This window comes from Notothenia coriiceps, unplaced genomic scaffold, assembly GCF_000735185.1.
Source record: "Notothenia coriiceps isolate Sejong01 unplaced genomic scaffold, NC01 NC01_scaffold00037250, whole genome shotgun sequence".
Classification (NCBI taxonomy): domain Eukaryota; kingdom Metazoa; phylum Chordata; class Actinopteri; order Perciformes; family Nototheniidae; genus Notothenia; species Notothenia coriiceps.
Window position 1 is genome coordinate 6428665 of NW_011369951.1, and position 15520 is coordinate 6444184.

Here is a 15520-nt window from a genome sequence, read left to right on the forward strand (position 1 = left end):
GTGTGTGTGTGTTGCTGCATGTAGCAGAGTGTGTGTGTGTGTTGCTGCATGTAGCAGAGTGTGTGTGTGTTGCTGCATGTAGCAGCTGCGTGTGTGTGTGTTGCTGCATGTAGCAGAGTGTGTGTGTGTGTTGCTGCATGTAGCAGAGTGTGTGTGTGTTGCTGCATGTAGCAGAGTGTGTGTGTGTTGCTGCATGTAGCAGAGTGTGTGTGTGTGTGTNGGAGCTTAACGGTACCACGGTCTTTAATAATTCAGCCCCGGGGCCCGTTTAATACCGGGGATAGGTACCCATCCCTAATCCTCCCTCAGGGACTTATTCCGGTGTGAACGCGATCTGCTCTTTAGTTTATCAGAACTAAAGAGTTCTGATGAACTAAGTACTTGGAACTAAGTACGGCAAACTACTTGGTGTGAAAGCGCCTATTGTTTACATCAGGGAAAAGCTAATCGCGCAGATGCTAGCTAGCGCGGTGGTTGGAACAAAGACTATCCCCACTGAAATCTGAAGAAGGACGCAGGGTAAACCAAAGAAAGGAAGGAGGATGGCTGGGTCCAGATGTATGGAAAAAAGGAGATATATACACTACAGTGACATCTGGCGCAGTTTTTGCAAGACGTTTTTACTTCCAAAAAAAAAAGACCAAACGTGTGTGACGTCACATCAGGGAGAGCTAACGTAGGCTATTAATAAACATGGATCACAATGCTAGTTTTGACACAGAAGAGGTTGAAAATGTATATTCGTATGCATATGACGGACCACAACCTTATAATTATGAGCCTGCTAGGTGTCCAAGAGACCAGGAGCAGCCAAGGATTAGAAGAAATAACGGCCATCAGAGAGAAATGGATCTTTGGTGTGAGGATAACCAGTGGAGAACTGGGCAGCTGTCTTGGTGAGTGACCGGCGTTAGCTACAGTTAATGTTAGCTTACGTCGGTCACATCACAACATCGTAAAGTTAGCTATCATATATCAGGCTTTAACTAAAGTAGTATTGATAATATAGTAACGTTACTGGCAGGACTGTTGATACTGATTCATAACAGAAACTAATGCACAAGTATCAGCCGTATCTTGCGTTACCTAATGCAACTCCACACTATGTCTTACGGTGCTGTACCGAAGGGGAGAGAGAGAGGAGTGAAGGGGGCCTGACACGGTCCTGGCTTCGATATCCCATCCTGAACTCCATCAGATCACCTGCCTCATAATCCTCCTGTCTAAAATGAGCGCCACAAACGACCGCGTTTTTCGTTGCAGATGCGGCAGTGAAGTCCCGTCTCTTCGCCTGCACAAAACGCACCAAGGAACGAAAGCTAGCTCCGGTCCTTTTCCTTTTAGGGAAACTGTGGGCTCAATGTCATGACAGGCTGGGGTTTGCAACCTGCACAAACACAATAGCTTACCATGATTAAAAATTGTGAAATGCAATGTAAAATTACCGAAAAAATACCAGCTCACTAACTCACAACCGCTTAAACCAATTACCAACTAATATCGCGAATTGGGCAGAGAAGGAGTCGGAGAAAGTTGCTCCCGTGTGTGACGTAATATGACGCGTTTGACGTATGACGTTAAAAAAAACTGTTTTTAGTAGCAGAGCTCAAAACAGCTACTTTCCCTGTGAATTCCTGCCCTTATGTCTCGTAAAACATATCAAATCCTGCATTAACTTTTTTAATTGTAATTTTCAGACAAGGTTAAGCATAAATGTAGTAAAAACAACAACCTGCAAGTTGCTCTTTAATGTACTTTATGAAAACATGGCTGCACCAAGACCTATCTATTAACAACGTTTCCATCAATGACCAATGCTTCCAACGTTTCCTTTGCTTTCTTCCGGACTGTTCGGATCGACAAGGATTCCACTTAGAGCTTCACCATCTCTTCTATGGTCTGAGTCTTCAGAGGGGTCTGTTCTGTGGGGGATGTCAGGCATTGTTCCTTTGTCCCAGCTGCTAAAAGTTATCTTATGGCACGTTTTACTTGTGTTTATATCAACCAACTCTCTTCAGTCTGCGTACAAATGACATGACTTTACACATTGGAAATGCGTGCAATAGGTACGCAGAAGTCAGATTTTGCGTGCATATGATATGCCAACCATTCCCATTGAGTTCTGAGTCCGAGTTTTGCGTGCATATAATACGCCACGTTTCGTGCCTGGACCCGGTTGGGTCTTGGAAGTCCGGAAGCTGTGTGGTTTATAAAAATCAAGCCACGATTATTGTTTTTATTTTAAAGGTGACCTATCATGCAAAATGCACTGTTGTACACGTCTTTTATAGCATGAACTACTGTGTCCGGGTGTTCCAGCTATTTGGTTTCATAAGAACATTTTCTGTACTCAATATCCCAACGCCACGATTCATCTGTTTTTATTTTAAATCGTATCTGAATCGTCGTATACTAGCGTCCTAAGAACACTAATAACTACGAAAAGTATAATCTTATCTGGTTAACACTTTAAACTTGATCGTTTTTAACCTCGCACTGCCAAAAAAGACAAAAACAATTTGCAAATATTATATTATGTTGAATAAAATATTTGAATATTAGCATACATAAATATGCGAACGAGATGATACAGACTACAATTAGTGCAAAGAGAATAATAAAGAAGAATTAAAAAAAAGATGTCAAGAACCAGAAAAACGATTAACGCCGTTGTGAGTTAAACCACTTAAAGAATACTTTAGGTTAAGGTCTTCTTTTAAATACCAGAAAAAAGCTTCGGGGTATCTACAAGGATAAATATTCAAAGTAATTAAAAGTCTGAAATACTGTAATTGCTTTTCTGCAATGTTACACTTGTTGGAGCACTCTCTATTTGAACTGGATAATTTCATACATATTAATTATATCTCTATAAGATCGTATGTAGATATTATAAGAAATGTGCAGAAATATGACAGTTTTAAGTGGTGGAGGTATACACGCATATTGATAGTGTCTTGTAAATGGCAACTGTTGAAGAACCGGTGCGACCCAAGTTTTTCAGTCATTGCATAACTACACCGTGTTGTGTATATGATATGTGCAAGGCTAAATCTTCTGAAAATCTTGAAATCTTGAAAAAGGTTGTGCAAAAATAATCCATTAAATACAGTTTTAGGAACTAATTTAGTAACGGAATAACGAGGTAACGAATATGCTTTATGGCAGGGGTGTCAAAACTCAAATACACAGTGGGCCAAAATTAAAAGAAATCGGTTCTAAAGTCGAGGGCCGGACTGGTTAATGGTTTATTGCAAAACGTATTGAAATGAACTTATTGCAATTTAAACTCGGAAGCAACAAAGCTTCAATTATTGTATACGGAAACAAAAACATTAACATGTTAAATAATCAGTTGATTCATGTTCTTATGGCTCTTAATGGTTTCCTTGTGATTACATTTTCCAAAGCCCAGACCAGCCTTCAACAAAAATTTTCCCCTCAAAGAAAAAAAACAGAACATGCCCTGTGTCGCGAAGAAAAAAAGTGCAAAAGGAAACATCCATTGAAACTCAGTGTTGGTTGCTAGCCTGTGATGCTAGTTCAAGCCAGACTAATTGGCATCTCCATCTTGGGTGCCAAGTTCATCAATTGTTGGGGTCAGGCTCTGAGCTGAGGAAATCCTCAGGATTGAGTGAATGGTGCTGGTCAATGATACCGGCGGGCCAGATCCTAATAGTAATTATGAATTACCTGCGGAGCGACAATTAATCCACCAAGGGCTGATTCTGGCCCCGGGCCTTGAGTTTGACACATGTGTTTATAGGATCGTGCAAAGATAAACGTCCTAGTCTTTCTCAGACACCACTATCAACTATCTCGCTGATTGTTGGCAACTTGACAATCACCTTCCCTGAATTGTAAAAACTCAGGTGTAAACTAAAGTCTGATTTAAGGGTTGTTTATATTTCACAATCAATAATCGAATCTGCGGGGGCGGGAACTGGACCCCGTTCAAATCCCATTTGGATAGTCTGGCCGTGGGTTCATTCCATTTCATATGAGCTGTTTGACGCTCGCGTAACATTGCACAACTGCCACTCAACATCCAATCTCAGAGCTTGAAGATTTCACTGGGGTTTTGTCAAAGAAAAGGGCACGTAGCCCAAACGATACGCTGAGATATGGGTAGTGTAGTGTTTCGGCCATCCCTACAACTCCGAAAAACCTATTTGTGTTCCCCGAATCGAGGGGGCAAAACACAAAAGCATTGTACACAATTTAAACCCAACTCAATGCGTTGTGTAATCTAACAAGGATAAACTGATGTGTTTAGTTGAATGAAGTACTGCAGATCTTACTAGCAAACTTCGAGACCAGAAATACTGTTTTCATCCCCCAAGCGTTGCCTGCGCAACGCAAGTTCGTGTCTACAGTTATATCATCACGCATTAACACCATATCCCATCTTGCATTGCGACTAAAACATCCAATCACGGAGCTTCAACCATAGCTGAGGATCTTGGTGATCAGTTCAGTGGGTGTGTATCGCCAACCTCTGTCTTCCGGTACTGTTATTTTGAAATTCCAGTTCCTGGACGGAGCAGCAAAAAAGCAAAAGCAGATATTAATAGAATTAAACAAATAAATAAAAACAAGGGAATAATTGTTGTGTTATTGTGTGACGTAAGCATAAAAGTCCGTATTCATTCTAGAAAAGAAATACACAAGATTAGAGTAGCGAAAAAAATATTTAAGAAATACGATTCAGTATCTGAAAGGCCGCATTTACTATGTTCGCTCCACAGACGCCGCCAAAGAAAGTCCGACATTGTTAGCGGACTTGTAGCCGGACGGCTGCTGCTAAGAATCAAGCAAGCACGTCTAGACCCAGCCGAGCGCACGAACATGGCCTTCACTGGTGGGTTTAATNTTTCATCACTTAATTTGTTTTTGTGTCAGTAAAACTTTTTAAAATAATATATAATATAATATATAATATGATATTTTTATATTTTATTTTTCAAGTTTTATGATTGTACGCGTCCTTGTGGCTCCACGCGTCCTGGTGGCTCCACACGTCCTGGTGTGGCTGGTGGCTCCACACGTCCTGGTAGCCTTGGATTTTTCTGGAACATATGTGTGATGCCCCTGTGGGTCCATCAGTAGAGAGGGTGTGGCTGTTCCGTCTGTGCTGCATTGGATCCAGTGATTGCCTTGATTGCGGTGATTCAGGGCACCTGGGTGTGGTGTCCTGGAGCTATTTAAAGCCTCTCTGCTCCTATCTGGGGGCTCTCTGCTTTCTCCTGCAGGCAACCGGCTCTGAGGAGTAAACCAAGTGTCTATCTTGACGTGTTTGTGCAAAAATAAACACCTTTTTATACCCGTTAATGTGTTGTGTCTCCTTTTTGTTGTGGCCTTCTGAGCCAGGTCGCAACAGATGTGAAAAATGTATTCTACTTCTGGCAAGGAGTTCAAACAAATGTTCTTTAACAATATTTTTATGTCGCCTTGTAACCGATACACATCGAAGCCAACCCTGTCAAATTTGACTGCAATATGCACTGGTGTCTTTTGTCTGGCAAGAGTACAGAGTAAAGAGTACCTTTTTTTGAGGGATGGGCTGCCGGGTTGGCCAGCCTTAAGTAGACGCCCCCCACACCTCCGGGGGACGTGAACAAAAATTGGACTACAAATTAAAATAATCTAATAAAATGGAATGATAATGAAATAAATAAAATAAAATAATAATATAATACGTAATACAATCATAAAAACTTGAATATAAAGATATTTAATATGAACATTATTAATTTACTAAAAGTAAACAACTATGTGAAAATAAGAATTAAATACATAACATTTAAAAAAAGTTTTTATATAAAACTTGAAAAAAATATTGCAAATGAAAGAAAATAATTATACACAAAGGTACAGGACTTGTTATAATGCAAAAGCCTTTATACCTTTAACAGATGTTATTAAAACCACCATGGGAAGTGTTTTTTTCTTTTAACATGCTTCATATTGAGGTTACGACTGCATACCTCATTGGTATACGGACACAGAAATACCGACATGATTAAATGTGAACGTAAATGTAGAAATATATTAAAGATTTATAATAATGTGTGTTCTGTTTTATTCTCAACATTTCTCTATTTCCATATTTATTTATTATTTATTAATTATTTTATTGATTTATTCCTGTATTTATTTCCCCAGTTATTTTTTTCCTGTATTTATTTCCTAATTTATTTATTCGTCTATTTATTTATTTCTGTATTTATTATTTATTTATTTGTATCTTTATTTTATTTTTATTAAATAACTTTTATTTTGAATAAGCTTATATTCAAAATCTAAACAGTAACTAGTAACTAAAAGCTGTAGTGGAGTAAAAAGTAGTTGAAGTATAAACATAAAATGGAAAGTAAAAAGTAAAGTACCATTACCTCAAAACTGTACTTAAGTACATTACTTGTGTAATTACTTACTTTACACCACTGCCCATGAAAAACAAATAAGACAATAACGAATAAACAAAAATGCACTAAGTAAAAAACAAAAATGTGCTTTATTGTGGTGTGAATGACTTCAGTCCCACTTGAGTCTCTGCTGCTGCTGCATGCTGAAACTTGTTATTCATTGACGTACTGCAGCTTGATTCACTCAGCATGAGGTCATCCATATGGCCCCCTGTCTGCCTTGGATTTGGATTTACCTGCATCAAGTAAAACATCAACACCGGAACTGGAGCGATTTCTGCCTTCAGAACAAGAGCGGACCTTTTCAAGATTCAAGGCTTTTATTGTCATTCGTACAGCCACAGTGTAGTTATGTCGATGGAAATCTTAGGTCGGAGGTCCCAGGCTCTTCCAACAGTGCAACACAATAAAACAGATAAAATAGTGCAAGTAAATACAATAAAATAGAATAGAAGTAGTGCCATAAGAGTCTATTATACATAATTTGTAAGTTGCAAACAGATGAATGTTACGGATGTTCTTAGTTCAGGTGTTTAACAGTCTTATGGTCTGTGGAATAAAACTGTCACTGAGTCTGGTGTATAATATGCAGTTCTGCTCTCATTCGAAAACCCAGTGAACATCTGTTTTGCTTTTGTTTGTTTTTAGCAAGAAGACAGTACCCTCATGGTTATCAGAGTGATATGCCTACTAAAATAACATTAGGAATACTGCTTGATTGAAGCTCTGCGTTGGATATAAAAAATAATCATAATCAGAAACAGGTTTATTACCAGGTAGGTTTACACATACGAGGAATTTGACTTGGTGTCGTGGTGCACACATAAAAGTAAAACAAGAATTAAAAACACAGGTTGAGAACTAGAAATATATTTAAAATAATAAAAGAGATAGTAAAATATAACAGTATTGTTCCAATCTAATTGTATGTTTTACAGTTAACTTAGCAAATACAGTTATTTGGTAAAAACATAAGAACAACAATGTAACAAAACAAATATGGCGTAATTTTAGAACTAGTTTGATTAATAAAAAATCATTTAATCGTTACGATATAAAATAAAATGTCTTCTTACATTAAGGTTGAACAATGTATGTATTGCTGGTGCACAAATAAGTCAATACTAGCAAGTGTATTTTGCTGCTGCAGTGCTAGCATTATTAAAATACTTTTATACTACTTCCATTTCGAAGAGAAACCGGAAGTGGGATGTGCCGGTGGCTCGAGCTTCATGCGGTTGAGTCTGGGAATTCATACACAACTACTTTGAAGAGGAATGCAGCACTCGTAGCCAACCATACTGTAAGTATATTTTAATAGCCATGACTTCATATGTTATTCAGTTTAATATTCACATTGTTGTCAGTGTTATTCATTGCAGGTTTTCCTAAAGATTGTGACAAACAGCGAAAGCCGGTTTTATTCAGTATCTAAATATCCAGCTAAGCTAACCAGTTAGCTCTCTTCCGTCGCCGGGATTCACTTCAATTCTTCTTTTAAACGAGTTTTTATTCCTTAAGTTAATATATTTTGTCTGTCGGCATTAGTTTTATGTTGTGTTGTTACCTAGAAGCTTGACATTTTTTGTTGTTTTGACCACTGAAAAAATGTCTCTGCTTGTAACGGACGTTAAACTGTCTTAAATCTATCATCGTGAACTATAACCAGAATTGTATTTCACTGCCTATTTCATATACTACAAACAAGTTGAATTAATAAAAAACTAAAAACGCCAGACGCTTTACATTGTGTCTGAATAGCAGTAATTGAGTCTAGGAGGAGGTGATGTAGTAGGACTGGTATGCAGAGGTCTGACATCAGCCAAAAACTCTCTGAAAACTGGAGCTGAGTTTCCTCGGGCCAAATAAGGAGGACAAGAGCTCAGATACTTTATCATGCAGGTGGAACATATTAATGTGGCCTGATAAATACTCATATCACAGTTTAGATCTACTAACACGGCGTTGTTTTGGTCGCTGTCACTGTCAATCATAATTAATTAATTAATTAATTGTGCTTTATTGGCATGTAACAGGGACAACATTGCCAAAGCATCAAGTAATTTAGAGATTCAATATAAAGGTACATTTATCGTGCCCTTGCTTTTTTAAAAGACTATTCTTTCTATACAATGCATATGACTAAATAGTGAAACATGACCATTGTAGTTTCACAAAGTTCATGGTGTTTTAAATGCCTTGATTTGTTTTTCCAAAACTCAAACATATGGTTTATGTCTCCATTTTCTTCTGCAGTGAATCTTAAGGAATCATCATTCCAGTCAGCACATAATGGCTGGCTTCAGACAAGAGGATGTGGAGGTGTTTTATGAGATGGAAGAGGAACTGGGCAGGTATGTTTATTTTTTTCTTCTACTAAATGTTTTGTGACACCGATGTGTATGAAAACATGTTGTCAGTGTGACAACTGTAGTCAAGAAACGATGACTCTAACATCTATTTAAACCTGTCAGTCAAGCAAAAGGCACATACATGATGCTTTAGGATCTTTTATATGCCTTATTATATATTATACATTTGAAGGACACCAGGTATTTATGAAGTGAATCAAAATGCTTACCTGGTTTCATCGAAACACTGTGTACTTAGTTTTTTAAATCAAGTATCCAATAGCATCAACAGTTCCCTTTTTATAAAGATGTGTTTTATTACCAGTGCTTATAGTTTGTAATAAATCAATAAATAAATGCATCTCACACAGTTGCTTGAGTTGTGTTTGAGATGCATGTTGATGCCAGATAGGAGCTGCAAACAACCAAAAGCATTATATTTTATGAAGGCAAACATATGCTAGTGTTAGCAACATTTAATAACCTTTTTACAATGTGCTTCTATAGTTTGTGACTGAGTCATCATATCTTTATAGTTTACATTTTCCACCCAAGCTACTTCTTGCTGTAATGCAGGTGTGTGTGTGTGTGTGTGTGTGTGTGTGTGTGTGTGTGTGTGTGTGTGTGTGTGTGTGTGTGTGTGTGTGTGTGTGTGTGTGTGTGTGTGTGTGTGTGTGTGTATTGAATTCTCTGCCCAGTCATGCTTTATGGAATAATTTGTTCCCATCTGCACATTAGTGAGTTCTTGTCAGTAATTTAATTCAGAAATGATATAAAACAAAACTGTATTAAATACATTTGTATATCGATAATGGTAAATAACTATATTGTTTTAGCATCAAACATCAGTTTTAAAGTGTATCCACATAATGCTTACAATACCAACATTCATTTGTATTCAATATTATATCATGACTTAGTCGAGTGTTTCCAAACATAAGGGTCAGGATTGCCAAATTGGCCCACATGATACATCTCATAGGTCACAAGTTCCCTGCAAACATTTCCTCTTTACTAAGACAATTATTCCACAAACTAATGTCCTTGACATTTTCTACAACAAATGGAATCCGTTTTCCAGTGCAGTAAAAATAATACTTGTTTCATATGTAAAAGCCTTGTTTTAAACCAGTTTCCATTCTGACTCTCTTGGCCTGAAACTTGGCTTTTGATGAGTGGAGTGACAGAATATTTTGTTACAGCAATGAGTTTTAATTATTCATATTTTTATATATTGGATACTTTCACCCTTTCCAGCTGCTTTTCAAAACCCCTCTCTTTAAAAGGATCCGAAGAAGAAATGTCTTTGTGGTTGACCTAGAACCCTACATTGACGTCATAGTCTCAGCTCAAGGAACATAAGTAGAAGTTGCTTCATTTAAAGTGCGGACAAACCAAATTGTTATTATTTCCCAAAGTAATGTGTTGATATATTGCCTGTACTCTGACCAGCAGCAAATCATTTAAGCCAGAAGAAACCCAAAGTGGCAGGGAAGGTCTGCGTTATCTTTGTTTTTAACGCTTGTTTCCTCTCCTTCCTGCAGTGGACAGTTTGCCATCGTTCGTAAGTGTAAGGAGAAGACCACGAGTATTGAATACGCAGCCAAATTCATCAAGAAACGGCGTCTGTCCTCCAGCCGGCGGGGTGTGAGCCGCGAGGAGATTGAGCGCGAAGTCAACATCTTGCGAGAAATCCAACACAGCAACATCATCACCCTGCACGACATCTTTGAAAACAAGACGGACGTGATCCTGATCCTGGAGCTGGTGTCCGGAGGAGAGCTGTTCGACTTCCTGGCTGAGAAGGAGTCTCTGACGGAGGAGGAGGCCACTCAGTTCCTCAAGCAGATCCTGGACGGGGTTGAGTACCTTCACTCCAAACGCATCGCTCACTTCGACCTCAAGGTCAGTCTTCTGTGTGGCTAGGGAGGTGTTAGTGAGACTCTGGTCCAGCAGGCGGAGTTTACATGTTAGTGAGGATTCCTGTTGAGGTGTAAGAAGACGTTTATGCTGTACTGGAAATCTCCCTGATGTGTGCAGAGATTTCTCCTTTTGAGAGACAGGAGAGGGCCCTGTATAAAGAGGTTTTAGGTTTTTACATTAGGCTATTAAGTTCATGACACGTATCTGTTTATCGAAATGACATATTTAGACAACGTTTTGTTTCATGGAAAGAATAATGGATTGGTTTGAAAATGACACTACATCTTTGCCTTTTTTTTAACTTATTTATGAATATGAAAACACGATTTTGCCTCGTACACCCTGCCTCCCAAAGATAAACGGATGGAAAGCGTACGGCTTCAATATAACGTATTGGGTTTCTAGATAACATTTTCAAAACCGTGTTCTGGAGAAGTTTTCTTTGAAAGTATAGCATACTACTATAGCACATTACTCTTTTTCTTTCCATGTTATACCAGCGATTAGTAAAGTGCAAACCCGCTAGTTGACGGATTGGTTCCTCAGGTATGTGACGTATAGAATCCTGGCTGTCTGACCTTGTTTTTGAGACTGTTACTTTAGTTCCAGGACAAACATGTAATGAAGTTGTTTTAATGGGAATGCACACTTAAACTTGGATGTTCTTCTTGTCACAGTTTATTCCTTTCTTGGCTTTCGGTACGGGCTCTGCCTCAAAACGTTGTTCTCCCTCCAATGTTTATTTATTTTGTCTTTCAGCCTGAGAACATCATGCTGCTGGACAAGAACGTCCCAAACCCTCGGATCAAGCTGATTGATTTTGGGATTGCTCATCAGATTAAAGCAGGGAACGAGTTCAAGAACATTTTTGGGACACCGGAGTTTGTTGGTGAGTTCAAGTTACCCCTCTTTTTCACAAATAAATTAAACATCTTCAAAGTGTTGTTCCTGTGTGTGCCCAGCTGGTTAAACCCTGTAAGTTGATGACAGTGCGTCTAAGATCTCCACATCTGGTTTGAATGAAAGCCTTCCTCTGTGCTTACAGCTCCAGAAATAGTGAACTACGAGCCCCTTGGACTGGAGGCGGACATGTGGTAAGATGGCAACGTGTTGTTTTGGAAGTGGTATTTTGACCTGTGTGACCGTTTTCATTCATGCCTGGTTCTCCTCTTCTCTGCAGGAGCATCGGAGTGATCACATACATCCTGTGAGTTGTGTTTCACATCACCACTTGTTGTTGACTTTTGTTCAAAGTTCAATAGCTCGCTCCTCGGCCGTGTCGTTTCATAAAGCGAATCCTTTTATCTGTGTTCCTGCAGACTGAGCGGGGCTTCGCCATTTCTTGGGGAGACAAAGCAGGAGACCCTGACTAACATCTCAGCCGTCAACTACGACTTTGATGAAGAATACTTCAGCAACACCAGCGAGCTCGCCAAGGACTTCATACGCCGTCTGCTCGTCAAAGATCCCAAGTAAGAACTTTTCAGATATTATGCTGAAAATAAAGCATCACATTTCTGTGAAAATATACCGTTTTAGTCGGGCTGTGCGATTATGGCAAAAATCGTAATCACGATTATTTTGGTCAATAATTGATATCACGATTATTAAATATGATTATTCATTGACTCTGAAAACATCCATTTATTGAACTTTAAAACAAATACAAATAATAATTTTAACAGTATATCTTTAACTGTTGATTACCCTGAACGTGTAATTCAACTGAAAAACCAATACAAAAATAAATGATACATTTAAATAAATAATATCAAAATAATAAATGCCAATAAACAAGATCAACAAATATTTTGGAGCGCACTTCAACAAGCTACTAAACATATATAAATATGATAAATAAAAATAAATTAGATCAAATATGTTGCTGTCACAACCTAGCAAAGCAAAATAATTGTTTTTTTCGATTATGTTGTTTTCGTAATTGTGGCAGGACAAAATTGTAATTGCGATTAAAATACGATTAATTGCACAGCCCTACGTTTTAGCTTGGTCGTTTGCTCACTGGTGGAATATTTTTGTTTTCAGGAAGAGAATGACGATTGATGACAGTCTTCAGCATCCCTGGATTAAGGTGTGTGGTTTATTAATAGTTCATATGGTGGTTATAACTTTTTTTCAATGTCAAAGCAAACTTGGCTTGTTTGATAAACACATCGCGAAAATATTTTAGTGCGTTGTGTGTTCAGCTCAATGTTTTTTTTTGATCTACAAAATGTTTTAAATAATTTCCCTTTTTCTAAATTGTACAAGCACTTACATTATACTCAAAAAAAGTTGATGTATCGCAAATAATATTGTTATTTCGATCCTGAAAAGCTTTGTTGTCAAACTGCATTCCTTATTTTAAACCTCTACATATTTCCTTCTCCAGGTGATCAAGAGGCGAAATGTCCGCCAGGAGGAGCGAGACCACAAGACTGAGCGTCGCCGTCTGAAGACGACCCGTCTGAAGGAGTACACCATCAAGTCCCACTCCAGCATGCCGCCCAACAACACCTACGTCAACTTTGAGCGCTTCTCGCAGGTCCTGGAGGAGATCGCGGCCGCAGAGGAAGGCCTGAGGGACCTTGAGCAAAACCAGCGCTCGTGCCGGGAGGACGTGGCGGCGCTGCTGTCCATCTACGAGGAGAAGGAGGGCTGGTACAAGGAGGAGAACCAGAGCATCTCCACCGACCTGAGCCACATCCGGCAGGAGCTGCAGCGCACCACGGCCCAGAGGAAGAAGAGCCAGGAGGAGACGCGCCTCACCATGCAGGCCGCCAACATCCTCAAACGCAAGTACGGGCGTCTGGAGAACCGCTACGAGGCTCTGGCGGAGCAGGTGGCCTCCGAGGTGCGCTGGGTGGAGGAGCTGGTGAAGTCCATCTCTGCAGAGAAGGACGCGCTCGGCAGCATGCCCTGAGCCCGACTGACAACACTGACTCTGGTTCTCCAGCTCCCTCCGGCCCCTCCTCTCTGCGGGTCGGGGCTCCTCATAAGCTGCTGCCATCGGGAGAACATTTTCAACCCTTTTTTTTTAATGTCGCGATCGACAAACCAGCGAGAAGCAGAAAGGCAATCTTTTGAACCCATTCCCCCCCGAAGAGGCTCATTCCTGTGTTTTATAAGTTAATTTATCATTTGAGAGATTTTACATACTGTTAATTGTTTTGAATTTGAAACTTTATTGGCTTTATTTTAGTTTTTGTAAATGTTCTTTGCCTGGTTTTGTTTTTAGAATCGTAGTTACTGTACGTCACAAGGTGCTGTAGATGTCCGCTCTCGCCTCAGGTTATTGGTCAATATGTGAGAAGGCTTCACAACTTAAAGCTAAAGCAGGTAAATAAATAGCCATCGTCGAGGGGCATTTATTTAGACGCTTACATTTCCAATTCGGGTGCAGCTGAACGTCAGCTATAAAGGATGCAATAACTCGGCATAGAATGAAAAAGAAAAAAGATTTTGCGTTACACTTTTTTTTTCTTTCTTTTATCTGTGATTTTCTAATGATTTTAAGTTTCCTCCAAAGAGTCAACCTAGTTTGTTATAATTACAGGGGAAAAGAGACAATTTGGTGGTTGAGTTTATTATTACCTTTCACCTCCTGTATAGCACACTTTCAAAACCAAAGTGACAAGGTGCTTCACCACAAAAAACACCATGCAACAATACAGAGGCTAAGAAAGCGAATGTGAGCAGACAACAAGAGATCCAACTAAATGAGAAATAACGTTTGAATACATAAAACAATCTGTGGGTGTGTTTTTAGAAGCTTTTGAACTGATCACACTTTCATAAGTACCAAATGACATGGTTCTTTCTAGTCCCTTCCTTAGTAATGTAATGAACTCACGTAAAAGTCAAGCATTATTGGGTTTCAAATGTACAAACTCATCTCTGCTGTGCCTGAAAACTGATAGACCGTATTGCCTCTGCGTGCTCTCCTCTGTCATCGAGTAATTGATATATTTATCACATCGTTCCATGTCTTAAACAACAGCCCGTGCTCAGCAGCTTGTAAACCGAACAGCGTGCATGGAAACTCTATAAGTTTTCATTCTGTTTTCATCCTGACCATCTCTGCATTTTCGATACATTCCTCTGATAAGTTTCCCATCCAGGCAACACATTCCCCATGTATAGCGTAGAAAAGTGTATGATATATGCAGTAGTATTTTTCCAATAGAGAAATGTATACTTAATTGCACTTGAATGATTATAGCAATGTAAAAAAATCTATTTTAATCTGATTCTAATGTGTAAGAAAAAGCTGAAATGTCTGGGCTTGTTTAAAATAAACAAAGTTATAACTGTTAAAAATAATTTATGTTTTGTTATTGTATGTGGCAACGCTTTGTATAGTGTATCTTTTATAAATATATGGACTTCTGTTTGTTATTTGTGCCTTGTATTGTCCCGTTGTGAAAAGTAACGACATTGGCATTTACTCAAGGACTGCACCAAAGTACAAATTACAAGTTACCGGTTCTCCTTTACTTGTAACTTCATACTTCTACACCTCCTTTTTAATTATAGCAATTATATTACTCATTTATATGTATAACGTGTTTTATAATTTGCTCAACATCGACTAGATAACACTGTAAAATGCTGCTTGCTTTCAGTACTTGTATACAGAAAAGACTACATGCAAGTCTTTGGCTCAGCAGTATCTAAACAGCCTCACAATTTCTGCACCTGGTCTCCTGTACTGGGAAAGATTAAAGGTAGGATAGGTAATTCACTTCAGAAACACTTTTTGTTACATTCCATGGAATGCTCTTAACATCCCGATAGCAATGAATATATTAAATGCTT

At 38.8% G+C, this 15520-nt stretch overlaps 1 protein-coding gene across 1 annotated transcript; it reads left to right on the plus strand.

The window, feature by feature from the left end:
- Positions 1-7665: 7665 nt before the first annotated feature.
- dapk3 (death-associated protein kinase 3) lies at positions 7666-15152 on the plus strand. The gene is made up of 9 exons (XM_010796102.1): positions 7666-7731; positions 8685-8782; positions 10324-10684; positions 11462-11591; positions 11748-11796; positions 11883-11909; positions 12022-12174; positions 12749-12794; positions 13095-15152. Exons 2-9 carry the CDS (start codon positions 8721-8723, stop codon positions 13623-13625), a joined length of 1359 nt encoding a protein of 452 aa, XP_010794404.1. The 5' UTR covers positions 7666-7731; positions 8685-8720; the 3' UTR covers positions 13626-15152.
- Positions 15153-15520: the final 368 nt, after the last annotated feature.

Excerpts from the sequence above, each read along its gene's own strand:
- dapk3 (XM_010796102.1), top strand. The coding sequence starts at position 8,721 with ATGGCTGGCTTCAGACAAGAGGATGTGGAGGTGTTTTATGAGATGGAA. Across the intron at positions 8,783-10,323 it reads ATGGAAGAGGAACTGGGCAG|TGGACAGTTTGCCATCGTTC; the intron begins GTATGTTTATTT and ends TCCTTCCTGCAG. Across the intron at positions 11,797-11,882 it reads GGACTGGAGGCGGACATGTG|GAGCATCGGAGTGATCACAT; the intron begins GTAAGATGGCAA and ends TCTTCTCTGCAG.